At 48.3% G+C, this 19,254-nt stretch overlaps 1 protein-coding gene and 1 non-coding gene across 2 annotated transcripts in view; both read right to left on the bottom strand.

Annotated features, from left to right (window-relative positions):
• CATSPERD (cation channel sperm associated auxiliary subunit delta) overlaps positions 1-18,987 on the bottom strand; it is a 48,415-nt gene extending 29,428 nt beyond the window's left edge. Inside the window, exons 1-6 of the mRNA XM_047774716.1 lie at positions 18,932-18,987; positions 16,012-16,117; positions 12,240-12,353; positions 7,350-7,433; positions 3,503-3,653; positions 2,660-2,755 (exon numbers count right to left, since the gene is read on the bottom strand). Coding sequence (XP_047630672.1) covers positions 2,660-2,755; positions 3,503-3,653; positions 7,350-7,433; positions 12,240-12,353; positions 16,012-16,117; positions 18,932-18,987 — 607 coding nt within the window. The remainder of the gene's footprint in view (positions 1-2,659; positions 2,756-3,502; positions 3,654-7,349; positions 7,434-12,239; positions 12,354-16,011; positions 16,118-18,931) is intronic.
• Positions 14,083-14,189, bottom strand: LOC125126637 (U6 spliceosomal RNA). The gene has a single exon (XR_007134732.1). It is a non-coding gene; the product is annotated as a U6 spliceosomal RNA (small nuclear RNA).
• Positions 18,988-19,254: the final 267 nt, after the last annotated feature.

Consider the following 19,254-nt stretch of genomic DNA (forward strand, 5'->3'; position numbering starts at 1 on the left):
ACATTGAATCATACACTTTGGGTGAACGCTATGGTATATGAATCATATCTCAATAAAGCTGTAACCAAAAAAAAAAAAAAGAAAGAAAGAAAATAATCTGCTTTTCCTGTGTCTAGGCCATTTGGGCTGCTATAACAACACTGTAGACTGGGTGGCTTACAAACAAGACACATTTTTCACAGTTCTGGAGGCTAAAGTCCAAGATCGAGGTGGCAGAGGATACAGAGCCTGGTGAGAACCTGTTTCTGGGTCTATAGTTAACTTCTAGCTGTGTCCTCACATGGCAGTAGGGGTGAGGGATGGAGTCGTGGATCAGCAGTTTACAAACCCAACTAGTACACATGAGGATGCAGGTTTGATTCCTGGCCTCGCTCAGTGGGTAAAGGATCTGGTGTTGCTGTGAGCTGTGGTGTAGGTCACAGACGTGGCTCAGATCTCACATTGCCAAAGTATACAGAGTAGGATTCCTGGATCACATGGTAGTTAAATTTTTATTCATTCATCCATTAATGGCTGTACCGGTTGCATGTGGAAGTTCCCAGGACAGGAATCGAACCTATGACATAGCAGTGACCTGAACTGTTGCAGTGACAATGCTGGATCCTTAACCTGCTGCACTATAGGGGAACTCTTATTTTTTTAGGAATCACCATACAGTTTTCCTCAGGGGCTGCACTTTTTTTTTTTTTTTTTTTAATGGCTGGACCTGTGGCATATGGAAGTTCCTAGGCCAGGGGTCAAACTGGAGCTGCAGCTTCTGGCCTATGCTATAGCCACAGCCACGCCAGATCCAAGCCACATCTGCGACTTCTACCACAGCTTGTAGGAACACTGGATCCCTAACCCACTGAGCAAGGCCAGGGATTGAACTCGCATCCTCACAGACACTATGTTGGGTTCTTATTTTTAGTATTATTTATTTATTTTTTATCTTTTTGCCTTTTCTAGGGCCGCTCCCGCGGCATATGGAGGTTCCCAGGTTAGGGGTCTAATTGGAGCTGTAGCTGCCAGCCTACACCAGAGCCACAGCAACACCGGATCTGAGCTGCCGTCTGCGACCTACACCACAGCTCACAGCAACACCGGATCCTTAACCCACTGATTGAGGCCAGGGATCAAACCCACATCCTCATGGTTCCTAGTCAGGTTCGTTAACCACTGAGCCACAACGGGAACTCCTTGGCTGCATTATGCATTCCCATGAACAGTGCATAAAGGTTCCAATTTCTCCACACCTACACCAACATTTCTCTCTCTTTTTTAGGTGTTGGTTTCCATTTCTCCACGGCCATGTCCAATGCAGCATTATTCACAGAAGTCAAGATCTGGAAACAACCTAAGTATCACTGGCAGATGAATGGATCAAGATAATGTGGGCCATCCATACAATGGAATATTATTCAGCCTCAAAAAGAAGGGAATCCAAGAGTTCCATGGCAGCCTAGCAGTTAAGGACTCAGTATTGTCCCGGCAGTGCCTTGGGTCCCTGCTGTGGCACAGGTTCAGTCCCTGACCCAGGAATTTACACATGCCATGGGTGTGGCTATATAAAAAAAGAGGAAACCCTATAATATGTGACAACATGGACAAACACTGAGGACATGATGCTTGGTGAAATCAGCCGGACATAGAAGGATAAATACTGTCTAATTCCACTCACAGGAGGTCTCTAGAGGAGTCAGATCCATCAAGACAGAGGTAAGATGGTGGGGCTGGGGGCTGGAGGAGGGGCTGGGAGTCTGTTTCATGAGGACAGAGTTTCAGTGACACTAGATGAAGACGTTCTAGAGATCTCTTGTACAACGTTGTGCCTACTATACTGTGTGCTTAAAAATTCGTTCAGGAATTCTCTTCATGCTTCAGCAGTTAACCAACCCAACTAGGATCCATGAGGATGTGGGTTTGATCCCTGGCCTCACTCAGTGGGTTAAGGATCTGGCGTTGCCGTGAGCTGTGAGGTAGGTCACAGACATGGCTCAGATCCGGTGTTGCTGTGGTTGTAGTGTAGGCCAGCAGCTGTAGCTCCGATTCGACCCCTAGCCTAGGAACCTCCAAAAAAAAAATTTTGTTCAGAGAGTAGATCTCATGTTGTGTTATTACCAAAATAAAATACAAAATGATGTGTGATGAAAAAGGGAAAGAGGGGTGGACCTCGGATCTGGCGTTGCTGTGGCTGTGGTGTAGGCTGGCAGCTACAGCTTTGACTCGACCCCTAGCCTGGGAACTTCCATATGCCACAGGTGCCTAGGCCATAAAAGGAAAAAAAAAAAGGTGTGGGGGGCAGTTTGAACACAGACACACTCAGAGAGAAGGTGATGGGAAGACACAGGGGGAAGACAGCTGTCTGCAAGCGAAGGAGAAAAGCCTCAGGAGGAAACAGCCCTGCCTTGATCTTGGACTTCTGGCTTCCAGGCTGGAAGACAATAAGTGTTGATATGGTCACCCCATTCGTGGTGCTTTGTTACAGCAGCCCCAGGGAATGAGATCCAACTACATTCCATTTCATGAAAGGGCACAAAAGTTTCTGCCCTGACTCATACCATAATGTGTAATAATTGTACTCTGTTTCTGTTTTGGTGGGGCTGGACCTGACCAGTTAGCGGTGAATAAGTTGGGTCTAAAGCCCTTCTAGAAATCTACCCGCAGCTCAGGCACGCACTGGCAGCGATGCTGTGGATGGTGATGTTGGCATCAAAGATGGAAGGATACAGGATGTGTTGTCCTTCTCGCACCCGGACCGGGTCGACCAGCTGACCTGTGAGATAACAGGACAAATCCCAAGACCTGTGCACATGGTGGGAAGGGGGATCCCCTGCCGCCCACCCTGGCTCTTGATTCACAAATTTATAAGGAATCAAGGAAAATGTAGCCGCAAGAGGCAATGTTGTAAAACATCACACAGAAGACGTTAGGTTTAAGACAATGAGACCCTGGTATGTCTCCTTGGTGTGAGAGCTCTGAGAAATGGACCAGACACCATGCCTTTTACTGTGATATGTATAAGGAATCAGGCAGAGCTTTCTTTCTGGAATGGGTTCCCCACATGGCCAGGTCAGCCCTGAGCCCTTTCCTTGCATAGGAAGGAAACAGCCATGTTCAAACAGCCTGACTGGTACTGGGAAGTGTGCTGCAGCTGTGGGTGCTCTGGCAGCCACCACTGTGCCCAGAGGTTCCTGACAGCATCTCCGCCTGGGGGGTGGCTGCCTTTTGCTCCTCTCCTTATGAGGGCTGGTGGGCTGGGGCTCATAGGTCCTAGGTCTCAGAACAAGAGCTGCCATTCCTGGACTTGGCCCCCTCTGTCCTAGGCATCTGGTGATTTTCAGAACCTGCCCCCGGACTCTAAAGATCCCAGGAGGTGGGAAATGGGCAGAGAACATGAAGGTGGGAAATGGGCAGCGAACACGGTGAGAATAGCAACATGAGAATGGGTTTGTGTCATCCACTTGTCATGGGGTGGGGTGGGGGTAGGGTTGCACTTGCTCCACCTGGGCCTTGATCTCACCTGCATTTCGAGAAACCAGCAGGCTCTTCTCAAACCAGAAGATCAAGATGCCTTTCTGGCCTGGGGCGATGAGGATGTCGAGGGTCCCATTGTAGTCAAAGGGCAGCCCGAAACTGCGGTTCAGGGGGTGGTCTGAGTAGCTGAACATGGCCTGAGAGAAGAATACTGACCCTTGAGCGAGAAACGAGATCACCAGGTCAAGCAGTTTCTCAGCGATGGGACTGAGTGGGTCCATGTGCTGTGTTATTCAAACTTCTTCAGACCTTATTACCTAGGCCGGTGGTTCTCAGCTTGGGGTGATTCTGCCCGCAGGGGACACTGGTCAGAGTCTGGGGTCATCTGTGGTCATCATGACTTGGGGGGTTCCTGGAATCCAGTGAGTGGGAGCAGGGAGGCTGCTCCACCCCCCCACCCCACAGTGCCTTGGACAGGCCCTCATGACAAAGGACTATTTTTTTTTTTGTCTTTTCTCTTTTTTAGGGCTGCACCTGTGGCATATGGAGGTTCCCAGGCTAGGGGTCTAATCAGGGCTACAGCCGTCGACCTACACCACAGCCACAGCAACACCAGATCCGAGCCACATCGACAACCTACACCACAGCTCACGGCAACGCTGGATCCTTAACACATTGAGCAAGGCCAGGGATCGAACCTGCATCCCCAGGATTCTAGTCAGATTCGTTTCCACTGAGCCATGATGCAAACCCCGACAAAGGACTATTTACCCAAAACTCCCGTGGGGTCTAAAGACTAGCACTCCCTGGTTCTGCTCAGCCAGGCCCACTCTGGGCCCTTGTACCTGGATTATTATTTAAGCCAGTTTTGCCGGGCTGCTCCCCCCCGAGTCTTTTCCTAACAGCCTTTTGCATCTCGTGACCCTCTAAAGACTCTTAGGTGAAATCTAAATTCCTCTGCGTGGTTATCAAAGTTCTCCCTTGTCTCTTTCTGGAAGACCTCTGACAGCACTATGTGAGGATGGAATTAAAAACAACAACAACAACAACAAAAACCAGGAGTTCCTGTTGTGGCTCAGTGGTAACAAACTCAACTGACATCCGTGAGAATGAAGGTTTGATCCCTGACCCTGCTCAGTGGGTTAAGTAAGAATCCAGTGTTGCTGTGAGCTGTGGTGTAGGTCACAGATGTGGCTTGGATCTGGTGTGGCTGTGGCATAGGCTGGCAGCTGCAGTTCCAACTTGACCCCTATCCTGGGAAATTTCATATGCCACGAGTGTGGCCCTCAAAAGCAAAAACAAAAACAAAAAGCACTTGGAGTTCCCTGGTGGCCTGGTGGTTAAAGATCCAGCACTGCCACTGCTTGATGTGGGTTCCATCCCTGGCCAGGGAACTTCCACATGCCATGGGCATGGCCAAAGAACAAAAACGGAAACCAGCACAGACATCACTAACACTGACACGTGTCAATCAAGAAACCTGCATCCCTCTGGTTCCATCCCAGCCCCGCACAGTGGTTTAAGGATCAGGCATTGCCAAAGCTGCAGCTCATATTCAATCCCTGGCCTGGAAACTTCCATATGCCTCTGGTGCAGCCATTTAAAAAAAAAAAAAAAAGCCTCCTGGGGCAGGGAGAGAAGCTTAGTGGCTGGGGCCAGGGTGGGTGCTGATCTTGACTCATCCCGCCCCCACTCCATCCGCTAAGGGTTGGGAGTGTGAGCCTGCAGCTCCCAGCTCTCAGACCTGCCAAGTAATGGCTTGGCCGCCTTGGTCCCCGGACCCTGAGAGGGAGCTCAGCTGAGCTGCCAGGGGTCAGAGTAGCCACCTTGAATCGGCTGCTGCAGTGGGGAAAGCAAGAGCCCAGGCCAGAGAAAACACCAAGATACCTGGTCCTTCCCTGACAGAAGTGAGGAGGGTCTGCTGGGTCAGCGCAGGTGTCGGGTGCATCTCCCAGTGCTGGGAGCCCTGAACTGGAGGCACCTGCAGTTTTATGCACCTGAGGCCTCCAGAAGGGGAAGAGCCAGAAGCGGGAAAGTACTGAGTCAGACAGGAAAGAAGTGGCTCCAGGCTTCCCCCTCCTCCCTCCCTTAGGGGGCCGAGGCCTGAGGACCACACCTGGGCTAGGAATGCAGAGACGAGGAGATGCTAAGAGCCTGCCCGGCCAGGGGCCCGGAGTCTTGGATCAGGCCACCTTCAGAGACTGCAGGTATGGAGTGGGGGGAGGGCAGCTTCCCACCCCCCAGCCCTCAACCCTCACCTCTCACACCTACCCCCCAGTCCCCACTGCTGCCACCAGGTAAAGTCTTGTGACTGACTGGGAAACCATGCACAGGAAACCAGAGCCAGACTCCTCAGACACCACTACATTCTGGAGAGTTCCAGAGTTGTGGGAGTGTCTCTTATTCATGATGCACCCTGGCGGTTCCTGCTTGTGAGGGGACTCTGGATGGGAGGCTGGGCAACCCCTCCAACTATGATTGTGGGGGGCACCAGGTTGCAGCCCAGCCTCCAGGAGCTTGCTGTTGCTGGGTCCTCCACACTTCAGAGCACACTCTACTCACAGGTTTTGCAACACGAGGGTTCTGACTGCGCTTTAATCTTTGCCTGACTTGCTGTTTTTTCAAGTGCACTTTGCATGAACTGATTCCTTAAGACTTAAATTAGTCTTATCCTAAATAATATCTGTGAAGTCACAGTTTTCTTGACCTGATTTTCTGAATACACGTGAAAATAATCATTAAAAATCATTGATGTGAGGCATTTAAAATGGTCTTGGCAGGGGGGTGTTCCTATTCTAGTGCAGTGGAAATGAATCCGACTAGTATCCATGAGGAAGTGGGTTCAATCCCTGGCCTTGCTCAGTGGGTCGGGGATCCGGCATTGCTGTGAACTGTGGTGTAGGTGGCAGATGTGGCTTGAATCTAGTGTTGGTTTGGCTGTGGTATAGGCCATCAGCTGTAGCTGGAATTCGACCCCTAGCCTGGGAACTTCCGTATGCTGCAGGTGTGGCCCTAAAAAGTGGCCATAAAATGGTCTTGGGTGCCATCAGTAACACGTAACAGCATACCTTGTATTTTATCCTAGTGCCCAGCACCTCCCAGACCCTACTTAAATACTGCTGAATGCAAGACTGAATGAGCAAATGAATGGGGGAGAGAGGAGTGGTTGGTGTGTGGGTTTGTGGGAGGGTATATGGATGAATAGGTTCATGGATGGATGAGTAGATGGATGAATGGGAGAGTGGATGGATAAATGGATGGGTGTGTGGATGGATGAGTAGGTGAGTTGATGGATGGATGGATGGATGGATGAGTAGGTGGGTAGATAGGTGGATGGATAAATAGATAAATGGAGTAGAGTTCCCTTCGTGGCTCAGCGGTTAACGAACCCAACGAGGACCCATGAGGATGCAGGTTCCATCTCTGGCCTCACTCAGTGGCTTAAGGATCCGGCATTGCTGTAAGCTGTGGTGTAGGTTGCTGATGCGGCTTGGATCCCATGTTGCTGTGGCTGTGGTGTAGGCCAGCAGCTGTAGCTCGGATTTGCCCCCTAGCCTGGGAACTTCCATATGCTGCGGGTGTGGCCCTAAAAAGTAAAAAAAATAAAATAAAAATTAAAATAAAAATGGAAGGATGGATGGAATGATAGATGGAGGAGTAGATAGGCGGGTGGGTGGGTAGATAAATAGATAAATGGATGGATGGATGTGTGGATGGATGAGCAGGTGGATGGATGATTGGATGGATGGATACATGGGTGGATAGGTGAATGAAAAGCTAGGTGGATTTCAGATACCAAAGTCTAAACTGTGTGAATTTTGACAAAAACCTGGCTAAGGATAAAGGTCACTGAGGTTGTCCTTCCCAGTATGAAAGGTGTAAAAGGTACTCACCTTCTGTTGGTCGATGAGAAGCAGTCCGACCTGTGACAGGGAGTGAAAGTAGAAGGCCCCACCCAGTGACCCGACTAGTTCCGCCTATGAAACAAACAAAATAGTGCAAGTCAATAAATCATAAATGTGTGTTTAATTCCAAATTTTACACTATCTAGTACACGAGATGAAGGAAAGTCATTTTTAAAATCATGATCTACCTCCCCTCTGTGAAAACACAGCATCTAGGGCAGAATCTTAAGTGAAGGCGGCTCTGTTTGGGGTGCTGGAGGGAGTGGTGTGACCCAGGCTGTGAGATGCTTGCCTAAATCCCTCACTCCTTCCTAGGTTCCCTGTTCTTGATCTTTGGCTGGTCAGCAAAATACCCAGCAGGCAAGTTGGAGCATGAGGCCAAGGACCCCTACCTGGGAACAGTGGGATCCGTTGCCATGGCTACCTCCACTCATTTTTCAGGTAAGAGAGAAAGACCAGCATCTTATGTAAGCCTCTTATTTGGTTTGTATGTGTGTGTGTGTGTGTGTGGGGGTGGTATTTCTATTATATATAGTGCTACGGACCAAATTGTGTCCCCTCCCCCCGCACCCCAATTCACAGGTTGAAACCATAACCCCTGTCTTAGTCCGTTCAGGCTGCCACAAGCAAATACCATAGACTGGGTGGCTCATAAACAATAGGAATTGACTGCTCAGAGTTCTGTAAGGCTGGAAGGCTAAGATCAAGGTGCCAGCATGGTCAAGTGAGGGCCCTCTCCAGGGCTGGAGCTTCTTTCTGTGCCCTAGGCACCTGCCAAAGGCCCCACCTCCTGACACCATCACATCAGGCATGATTATTTTACCATATGAATTTGGGGGGATACAAACATTCAGACCATAGCATCTCCAATGTGATGGTGTGTGGAGGAGGGGGTCTCTGGGGAGTGATTCAGTTTAGGTGAGCTCATGAGATTGGGGCCCTCATGATAGAATTAGTGCCCTTATAAGGAGAGACACCAGAGCTCGTGCTCTCTTGGTGTCTGTCTCTCTCTGCTGTGGAAGACACAGCAAGAAGGTGGCTGTCTGCAAGATAGGAAGAGAGCCCTCTCCAGAAATGGTGAATCAGCTAGCACCTTGAACTTGGATTTCCCAGCTTCCAGAACCATGAGAGATAACTGTTTGTTTTTTTCTTTTTTGGCCACCCCAGGCCAGGGATCAGATCCGAGCAACAGTTTTGACCTAAGCCATAACAATGGCAACGCCAGAACCTTAACCCACTGTGCTGGGCCCGGGATCAAATCTGCATCCTGGCACAGCATAAAAGCTCCCTATCCCATTGTGCCACCGTGAGAACTCCACAACTGTGTTGTTTAAGTCACCAGTTTGTGCTATCTGCTGTGGCAGCCCGTGCACACTGATACCTACGGTTAGTCTATCCCGGCTAGCAAGGTGCCTAGACATCGTGGTGGCCTGCCCATCTCCTCCCCACCAGTTACCCCAACTTCTTTTTCCCTGCCAGGGGAGCTCCAAAGAGGCCTTGATCTCAGGGGATGTATGGTGATTACCCTGGACCACAATGAGGAATGTCAGCCCCTTGGCCACAGACTAGGATGGGGTGGCAGGGGATTCAGCTCCAGGCTAGTGTGATGTGAAGGTAAGTCTTCTGGAAAGGTCTTTTTTCTTTTTTTTTCTTTTCTGGCCACCCCACGGTATATAGAGGTCCCAGACCAAGGATCAGATCCGAGCCACAGTTGCAACCTAAACCGTAGCCGAAGCCACACCAGACCTTTAACCTACTGTGCTGGGCTAGGGATCAAATCTGTGCCCCAGAGTTCCAAAGATGCTGCTGATCCCATTTTGCCACAGCGGAAACTGCTGGAAAGGTCTTCTTGAGTGCAAAGACGAAGCTCCTGTCTTCCTGCCTACTGGGGAGATGATGCCTGGAGATGAAACCTCAGCTTGCAATGTGGGAGGAATGCCAGCTGGCTGAGTGGGATAGGTCTTCAGCTGGAGAGCACCCACTGAGGAAGTACTGAGATACTTCTGGAGTTGGTGGCAAGCATCCTTCAGCCAAGCATCCCTGGACCCTCCCTACAGAAGGTTGTTTGCATTTCCTGGGTCAGCTGTAACGCCCACAGACTTAGTGACTTCAATTGTTCTGGAGGTCAGAGTCCATAATGGACTAAAATCCAGGTGTGGGCAGGGCTTGTTCCCTCTGGAGGTACCACAGGAGAATCTGTTTCCTTAACTTTTCTGGCTGGTAGAGGTGCCCGCGTTCCCTGGCTTACAGCCCCTTCCTCCACCTTCAAGGCCAGGAGCATTGCATCTTCTTCTTTTGAGCATAGCGTCTTCTAATCCCTCCATCTCTCTGTCTCTCTCTCATTCACCTCTGCTTCCATCATCACAGTCTCCTCTGACTCTGACTCACCTGCCTCCCTCTTATCAGGACCGTGTGATGATACTGGGTCTACCTGGGTAATTCAGGATCATGTCCCTTCTGAAGATCATCACCTTAATCTCATCTGCTGAACCCCTTTGCTATCAAGATACTGTAGACACAGGTTCTGGGGGATTAGAAGGTGGACATCCTCAAGGATTCATTATTCTGTGGACCAGAGACCCTCCCTTGGCCTTCCCACAATTAGGCGACTCTGGGATCGGTGCCTGACATGGTCGGGGACCACAGATCTTGCTCTATTTCCATGGCCAGCATCTATTCTGACTGGGCAGTGCCTGTGCCATATGGTCTCCCAGCCCGCTGCTCCCACCTGGAATTTCCCCTGCCCTGCCATCAGTGTTTGGAATGTCATGAGTCCTGAGGTTGAGGATGGTGGAGCAGAAAGAGGGGGAAATTCTGAACCCCTGTTGGGGCCCCAAACAGAACAAAGAGGTGGAGGAAGGGTGAATTGGCTCCTCCCTTCCTTCCTTCCCTTCTTTCTTTTTCTTTCTTTCTTTCCTTCTCTTTTTCTCTTTTCTTTCATTCTCTCTCCCTCTCCTTCATTCCTTCCTTCCCTCCTTCCTTCCTTCCTTGCTTGCTTTCTTGTTTTCTTTCACTGGCTCTTTCTTCTTGAGCTAGAGGTCCACATCTTCTAGCCCTTGGACTTTGGAGCTCCTGGTTCTTGGGCCTTCAGACTCCACGATTTAAACCAGCAGCCCCCTGGTTCTCAGGCCTTTGACCTTGGGCTGAATTATGCCATCCATCTTCCTGGAGTTCAGCTTGCAGACAGCAGGATGTGGCACCTCTCTGCCTCCGTAATCACGTGGGCCAGTTCCTTCCATGTGTGTTCTATATGTTTATATCTCTGTCCCTATACCTCCTGTGGGCTTTGTTGCTCTGGAGAACTCTAATACAATTGGGGATTTAAATGGCAACAGTTTTCAATGGAGCACCAACATTAACTTCAGGTCCTTCCAGGCCTAGTTTTGAATGAAAACACGTGGCCAGTTAGGTTCCAGGCTTTGCTGGGCCTCCAGGGCAGGGACAAGAAACCAGATGTGAGACATGATCAGAACTGGAGAGCAGAGTACACTCTGTCTGGCTTCCTTTGGACCAACTTCCTGAGTGTCTGAGGGTGAAGCCATTCTCTGTGTCATCAAAATGCCGTCATCCTCTAAACTACCCAAGGATTCCCGTCCTCTTCAGCTGTTCAACTGCCAACTCTGCCCAGCCGTGTGGCCTTGGCAGAAGCCTTGCACCTCTTTGAGCCTTTGTCTGTGTATTCATTTTCAGGGGGGGAGGCTGCCATAATAAAATGCCACATACTCAGTGGCTTAAAACTGTAGGGATGGGGAGTTCCCGTCATGGCTCAGTGGTTAAAAAACCCAACTAGCATCCATGAGGACTCGGGTTCGATTCCTGGACTCGTTCAGTGGGTTAAGGATCCCGCAATGCTGTGAGCTGTGGTGAAGGTTGCAGATGCAGCTCAGATCCTGCATTGCTGTGGCTGGTGGCTATAGCTCTGATTGGACCCCTAGGCTGGAAACCTCCCTTTCAGGTACGGCCCTAAAAAGACAAAAAAAAAAAAAAAAAAAAAAAAAAAAAAATTCCAGGGATGAGAGTTCCCGCTGTGGCACAATGGGATCAGCATCATTTCTGCAGCACCAGGATGCAGGTTAGACCACTGGCCTAGGCACAGTGGCTTAAAAGGATCTGGCGTTGCTGCAGCTGTGAGGTAGGTCCCAACTGCGGGTCAGATCTGCTCCCTGGCCCTGGAAACTCCATGTGCCATGAGGCAGCCAAAAAAGAAAAAGAAAAAAAAAAAAAACAACCAGCAGGGGTGTGCCGTCACAGTTATGGAAGCTGGAGGTCTGAAATCAAGGTGTCACGAGGGAGGGTTCCTTCCAGAGGCTCCGAGGAAGAAACCCTGCTGTTCTCTTGCAGCTTCCAGGGGTTACCAGCACCTGGGGTGCTTCTTGGCTTCCAGCTGGGTCTCTCCCATCTCTGCCTCTGTCTTCCCAGGGCCTTGTTCTCTGCCTGCCCCACTCCTCTCCTCTCATTGGGGTTAGAACCCACCCTAATCCAAGATAACCTCATCTTAACTAACTGCATCTGCAAAGATCCTAGTTCCAAGGAAGGCTACATTCCAGGGTTCGAGGTGGACATAAGTTTTTTTGGGGGGGAGGCACACATTCAACCAGTCCAGTTCACTCATCTGTAAAATGAGGATAATGGTGATACCCGGTGTCATCATCCACATCCATCTTTTATCGCGGCACCAGCACTTTCCCTAAACAGTGCTGTCCTGCTTTCCTAATCCTGGTCTCCCAGCACGCTGCTCCCACCTGGAATTTCCCCTGCCCTCGTAGCCAGCTGGACCCTTCAAGAGAGACAAGTCCTTGATCTGCATGGACAGCGAATTCCCCGACCATACAGGGGACATACTTTTTGTTGTTGGCTTTCTTACCAAATTGAACATACCTGTCTTTCATGAGCAAACTTCTGAAATCTGTATCCCCGTGTGTTTGAAAAATAGATATTGGTCTGAGATATCTGAGCTCCATGCAAATAAGCAAAAACCGAATTACTTATATCCTGGAAGAACACAAAATAAAGCAGTCTCTTTAAAAGGAGATAGAGGGTTGGCGTTCCTGTCATGGCTCAGCGATTAACGAATCTGACTAGTGTCCATGAGGATACAGGTTCGATCCCTGGCCTTGCTCAGTGGGTTAAGGATCCTGTGTTGCTGTGGCTGTGATGTAGGCTGGCAGCTACAGCTCCAACTGGACCCCTAGCCTGGGAACCTCCATATGCTGCAGGTGCAGCCCTAAAGAAAAAAATAAAAATAAAAAAAATAAATATAAAGGAGACAGAGGGCTGGAGTTCCCATTGTGGCTCAGCAGGTTAAGAATTGGAAGAGCATCCATGAGAATGCGAGTTTGATCCCTGGCCTCGCTCAGTGGGTTAAGGACCTGGCGTTGCTGTGAGCTGTGGTGTAGGTCGAAGATGCGGCTTGGATCCTGCGTTGCTGTGGCTATGGTGTAGGCCAGCAGCTGCAGCTCCAATTCGACCCCTAGCCTGGGAACTTCCATATGCCACGGGTTTGGCCATTAAAAAGAAAAAGGAGACAGAGGGTGAAGGGACAGCTGGGGTTGTGTTCTTTAAGTTACATAAATAAGTTTTGGAGGTCTAATGAACAGCATAGTGATCGCAGACAATAACTGTGTATTATAAACTTCAAAGTTGCTAAGAAACTAGATCTCAATTGCTCCCACAACAAAAAAGAAGTGATAATTTTATGACCTGCTAGGGTGGCAATGATATTGCAATATGTAAATGTGGTTAATCAACCCTCTGTACATCTTACATTTACATAGCATGGTATGTAAATTACAGCTCAATTTTATTATTTTTTAATATTTTATTTTTATTAGAGTAGTTGATTTACAGTGTTGTGTCAGTTTCTGCTGTACAGCATAGTGACCCAGTCATTCATATATATATTTTTCTCATGCTATCTTCCATAATGTTCTATCCTGAAAGCCTTTTGTTCCCTGTGCTGTATGCAGGACCTCATTGCTTGTCCATTCTAAATGTAATAGTTTGCATCTACTAACCCCAAATTACCAGTCCATTCTGCTTCCTCTCCCCTCCCCCATGGCAGCCACAAGTCTATTATTCATGTCTGTGAGTCTGTTTCTGTTTTGTAGATAGGTTCATTTGTGCCATATTTTAGATTCCCTATATAAGTGATATCATATGGTGTTTGTCTTTCTCTTTCTGTCCTACTTCACTTAGTATGAGCATTTCTAGCTCCATCCATGTTGCTGCAAATGGCATTATTTTGTTCTTTTTATGGCTGAGTAGTATTCCACTGTATATATGTACCACATCTTCTTAAACCATTCATCTGTTGGTGGACATTTAGGTTGTTTCCATGCCTTGGCCATTGTGAATAATGCTGCAATGAACATACAGGTGCATGTATCTTTTTAAATTACAGTTTTGTCCAGATATATGCCCAGGAGTGGGATTCCTGGATCATATGGTAGTTCTATATTTAGCTTTCTGAGAAACCTCCATACTGTTTTCCATAGCGGTTATACCAATACATTCTTACCAACAGTGCAGGAGGTTTCCCTTTTCTCCACACCCTCTCTAGCATTTGTTATTTGTAGACTTTCTTACCATTTTCTAGGCCACTCTTACTGGTGTGAGGTGGTACCTCATAGTTTTGATTTGCATTTCTCTGATAATTAGTGATGTTGAGCATCTTTTCATGTGCCTATTGGCTATCCATATGTCTTCTTTGGAGAAATGTCTAAAATATTTGGACTGCTTCATGAATTTGTGTGTCATCCTTGTTCAGGGGCTGTGCTAATCTTCTCTGTATTGTTCCAATTTTAGTGTATGTGCTGCCGAAGCAAGCACATCTCAGTTTGGGGGAATGGAAGTTCCCTGGAAGCCCAGTGGTTAAGGATCAGCCATTGTCATTGCTGTGGCTCAGCTTCAATCCCTGGCCCTGTAACTTCCACCTGCCTTGAGCACAGTCCCCCAAAAGGGGGGAGTTGGGAGACAGATACAAGTGATCATGCTCCTGAGCATTTGTCCCAGAGAAATGAAAACTCATGTCCACACAAAAACCTGTATGGGAACCTTTATGGCAGATTTATTTGCAATAGCTGAAAATGGAAACAACCCAATTCTGGTACATCCATACTGTAGAAAATTACTCAGCAATGGAAAGGTACAGACTAGACATAAAACACATAGAATTAGATGAGTCTCCTGAGAAAAAAACTAGTCCCCAAAGGTTTCAAATGTATGATGTCATTTATATAATATTCTATTTTTTTTGTCTTTTTTTTAGGGCTGCACCCGCATCACATGGAGGTTCCCAGGCTAGGGGTCAAATTGGGGCCACAGCTGCTGGCCTACACCACAGTCACAGCAACATAGGATCTGAGCTGTGTCTACGAACTACATCACAGCTCATGGCAACGCTGGATCCTTAACCCAGTGAGTGAGGCGGAGGATCAAACTTGCATCCTTGTGGATGCTAGTCAGATTCGTTTCTGCTGAGCCACGACAGAAACTCCCTATATAGTATTCCTTTTTTTTTTTTTTTTTTTTTTTGCTTTTGCCTTTCAGGGCCGCACCTGCACCATATGGAGGTTCCAGGCTAGGGGTCTAATCAGAGCCGTAGCTGCCAGACATAGTCGCAGCCACAGCAATGCAGGATCCGAGCCACCTCTGTGACCTACACCTCAGCTCACGGCAATGCCGGATCCTTAACCCACTCAGCAAGACCAGGGATGGAACTGCCACCTCATGGTTCCTAGTCGGATTTGTTTCTGCTGCGCTACGATGGGAACTCCCCCTATATAATATTCTTGAAATTACAAATTTAGAGAGACGGAGAACAGATTAGTGGTTGGCAGGGCAGGGAGGTCTGGGGCGATGGAATAATTCAGTATTTTGATGTCAGTAGTGGTTCTCTGACTTTACACAATTGTGTCCATGTCAATGTCCTATTTTTATCACTATAGTTACATAAGATATAACCATTGGGGGAAACTGGATGAGGGATAATGGGAGTCTGTATTGTTTTCAACTTCCCTATATATCTATAACTATTTCGAAATAACAGGTTAAGGAGTTCCCTTGGTAGCTCATTGGGTGAAGGATCGGCATTGTCACTGCTGCGGCTCAGATTGCAGCTGTGGTGTGGGTCCAATGCCTTGTCCAGGAACTTCTACATGCCATGGGCATGGCCAAAAAAAAAAAAAAGGAAGAAGAAGAAGATAGGTGGATATATTCATAGTGTGTCAGCCAGAGCCGTGCCTTTATCTCAGGTCCTCTTCTGAACCCCGGGAAATAACACTGCCCGAATCTATCATGGTGCCAGGCCTCAAGGTTTACTCTGTCCTTATTTCCATTCCTAAGTTTCTCTGGGAGTTCCCATTGTTGCTCAGCAGGTTAAGAACCCAACTAGTAACCATGAGGATGTGGGTTCAAGCCCCTGGCCTTGCTTCGTAGCTTAAGGATCCAGCATTGCCACGAGCTGTGATATAGGTCACAGATGTGGCTCGAATCCCACACTGCTGTGGCTGTGGGATAGGTCAACAGCTCTGATTTGACCCCTAGCCTGGGAACTTCCATATGCCACACCTGCAGCCCTAAAAATTAAAAAAAAAATGTTTTTCTCTGCTCAGAGCAGAATAAAACATGAAACACAATACATGGTACTCACCATGCAAAAGGAATTTTCACTGTAACAGCAGTTGTCACCAGAAATATGTGAAACAGGATGTTCTATACCTGAAAAGAGAAAAGAAGGGGAGGGCTCCGTGAGTTCCCTGGAAGTTCAGAGATAAAGATAGAGCTGGGCTTCTCACCCACCACACTGACATCTAGGGCCAGATCTTTCTCTGTTGCGGAGGGCTCCTGGATCCTGTAGGATGTTGTGAAGCATCCCCAATTCTTCTAACGAGATGCCAGTGGCCCTCTCCTCCAGTCTGAACAACCAAAAATGTCTCCAGGCATTGCCAAGTGTCAAATGGGGGAAGGGAGGAAAACTGTCCCTGGTTGGGAACCACTGGTTTTGCAGAAACTCTTTTAGGACTCTGCCAAGATTGCTGGGGAGGTCCTGTTGTGGTGCAGTGGAAACCAATCTGACAAGTGTCCATGAGGGTGCGAGTTCGATCCCTGGCCTTGCTCAGTGGGTTGAGGATCCGGCATTGCTTTGCGCTGTGGTGTAGATCACAGATCTGGTGTCGCTGTGGCTGTGGCGTAAGCTGGCAGCTGTAGCTCTGATTCCACCCATATCCTGGGAATTTCCATATGCTGTGTGGTCCTAAAAAGCAAAAAAAAAAAAAAAAAAAAAATCTGACTGGCTCACTACAGGGGTGCAGGTTCAATCCCCAGCCCAGGAACTTCCATATGCTGCAGGCATGGCCATAAAAAAAAATTAAAAGCAGTGATTCAAGGAGACATTTGTATACACATATTCAGACCAACGTTATTCACAATGGCTAAAACATGGAAACAGCTTGAGTGTTCATTGATAGTTGACTGGATAAAAAAATGTCAAGCCTCCATACAATAGAATATTATTCAGTCCTAAAAAGGAATTTTTTTTTTTTTTCCTGTGCCTGTGGCATTCAGAAGTTCCCAGGGCCAAGGATCAAACCCATACCACAGCAATGACAATGCTGGATCCTTAACCTGCTAGGCCACCAGAGAACTTCCAAAAGGAAGGACATGCTACAACATGGATGAATCTTGTGGACATTATGCTTTGTGAAGTAGGATCCCAACTCTGAATGATCCCATTTATCTGAGGTCCCCAGAGGAGTCACATTCTAAGAGACAGGAGTAGAATTGTGGGGACAGGGGCTGGATGACCAGGGGCTGAGGAATTAGCTCTTTGGATGCTATTAAACAAATGATGGAAAGAAGAGGAAGGACAGAGACTAGACTGACTTGTGTTACAAGTAGTCCTTGATGGTTCTGCAATAAGTTAAATATGGAATTGCCATCTGACTCAGCAATTCCACTCCAAGGCATCTCTTTACCCAAAAGAACTAAAAACATATGCGGCCGGCCTACACCACAGCCACAGCAATGCAGGATCCGAGCCGCATCTGTGACCTACACCACAACTCACGGCAATGCAGGATCCTTAACACACTGAGTGAGGCCAGGGATCGGACTCGAAACCTCATGGTTCCCAGTCGGATTCGTTAACCACCGAGCCAATTTGGAACTCCTACAGCTCCAATTTGACCCCTAGCCTGGGTACATCCATATGCTGCTGGTGTGGCCCTAAAAAAAAAGACAAAGAAAAAAAAAAAAGGATCTGGCATTGCCATAGCTGCAGCCTTAGGTCACAACTGCGGCTCAGATCTCATCCCTGGCCCAGGAACTCCGTATGCTGCAGGACAGCCAAAAAGGAAAGAAAGAAAGAGAGAGAGAGAGAGAGAGAGAGGCCACAGTTTGTGACATTCCGTTTATATGAAACATCCAAGTTCCCTGGTGGCTCAGCAGATTAAGGATCCAGTATTGTCATTCCTGTGGCACTAGTTCGATACCTGGTCTGGGATCTTCTACATTCTGCAGGAGAAGTCAGAAAAAAAAAAAAAGAAAGAAACATCCATAACAGGCAAATCCACAGAAACACAGAGCAGATTAGTGGTTCCCAGGGGCTGGGGGAGGGAGATAGGGAATGATGCTGATGGGAATGGGGCCTCTTTTAGGGGGATGAAAACGTACTCAGTGGTGGTGACTTTCGCATGACATAACGAATGCACTAAATGCCACTGAACTGTACACATTGAAATGGTTAAAATAGGCGTTCCCTTGTGGCCTAGCAGTTACTAGGCCACTGTTGTCACTGCTGTGGCTCAGGTTCCATCACTGTCCTGGGGAACTTCTGCATGCCTAGCGTGTGGCAAAAAAAAAATGATTGAAATGGTGAGTTTTATGTGAATCCTATGCCCCCCTCCCCCAAAGGGAAAAGAGCTGTGGACCATGGGAGAGAAAAGAACTGACCTGGAAGATCAGGAAGGGGACCAGGAGAAAATTGCGGCATCAAGGAAAAGCCTGCCAGCATGGGTGAATTTTGGAGGGAGAAAGGGAAAGGTGGTGAGGAAGGAGGGATTTTAGGCAACGTGGTGGTAGGTGGAAGATATATAAAGAGTGGGTCGACTGATGCTTTGGAGGCAGATGCATGTTTGGTTTGGATGTGACCAGTTGATGCGATGATCCTAAGACTGGCCCCCAGGCAGCCCAGCTTTACCTGGGTTATACATTCTCTCTGGCCCGTTCACGCTGTGTCAACAGACAGTGTTTCCACCTCAGCCAAGGGGCTTGGAACCTTCTAGCTATTGATTCACTAAACCTCAGGCAATCACCTCATTGAGAGACAGCCTGGAACATCATGATGAGAAGTAAGACAGAGGCCAGGCAAGCTGGACCCTTCCGAGTTTGTTTCCCTCTCAGGGGGCAGTGATCAGCTCTCCATCTAGAGCCTAGCAAGCACCTGGCAGTGACTGGGGCAGGGCTCTGTCTTATTAGGGGAGAGGACCACAGTCTTTCACCACCAGGAATACAAGTGAAGCAACAGGATAACAAATTGCCAGATGGTGATCTACTAACCCAGGGGTTCTCACTGTAAAGGGATTTTGATACCCCACTGGGTGATGTCTGAGGACACTTTTGTTAGCATGACTTAGGGGGGCTCCTGGCATCGAGTGGGTCAGAGCAGGAGTGCTGCTCCACTCCCCTAGCACCCAGAATGCTCCCCCACCCCAAAAATGACCCGGCTCCGATGTCAGCAGGGCCAAGGCTGAGAAACCTTGTCCTGACTCCTTTCTCACCATGATGGGTACCCATCCCTGTTCCCTGGAAAAGAGGGACTATCCTTCCTCTTTTTTCTTTTTCTTTTTTTATGGCCGCACGCACAGCATATGGAAGTTCCTGGGTTGGGGATCAA

The sequence above is a fragment of the Phacochoerus africanus genome, chromosome 4 (genome assembly GCF_016906955.1).
Source record: "Phacochoerus africanus isolate WHEZ1 chromosome 4, ROS_Pafr_v1, whole genome shotgun sequence".
Classification (NCBI taxonomy): Eukaryota; Metazoa; Chordata; class Mammalia; order Artiodactyla; family Suidae; genus Phacochoerus; species Phacochoerus africanus.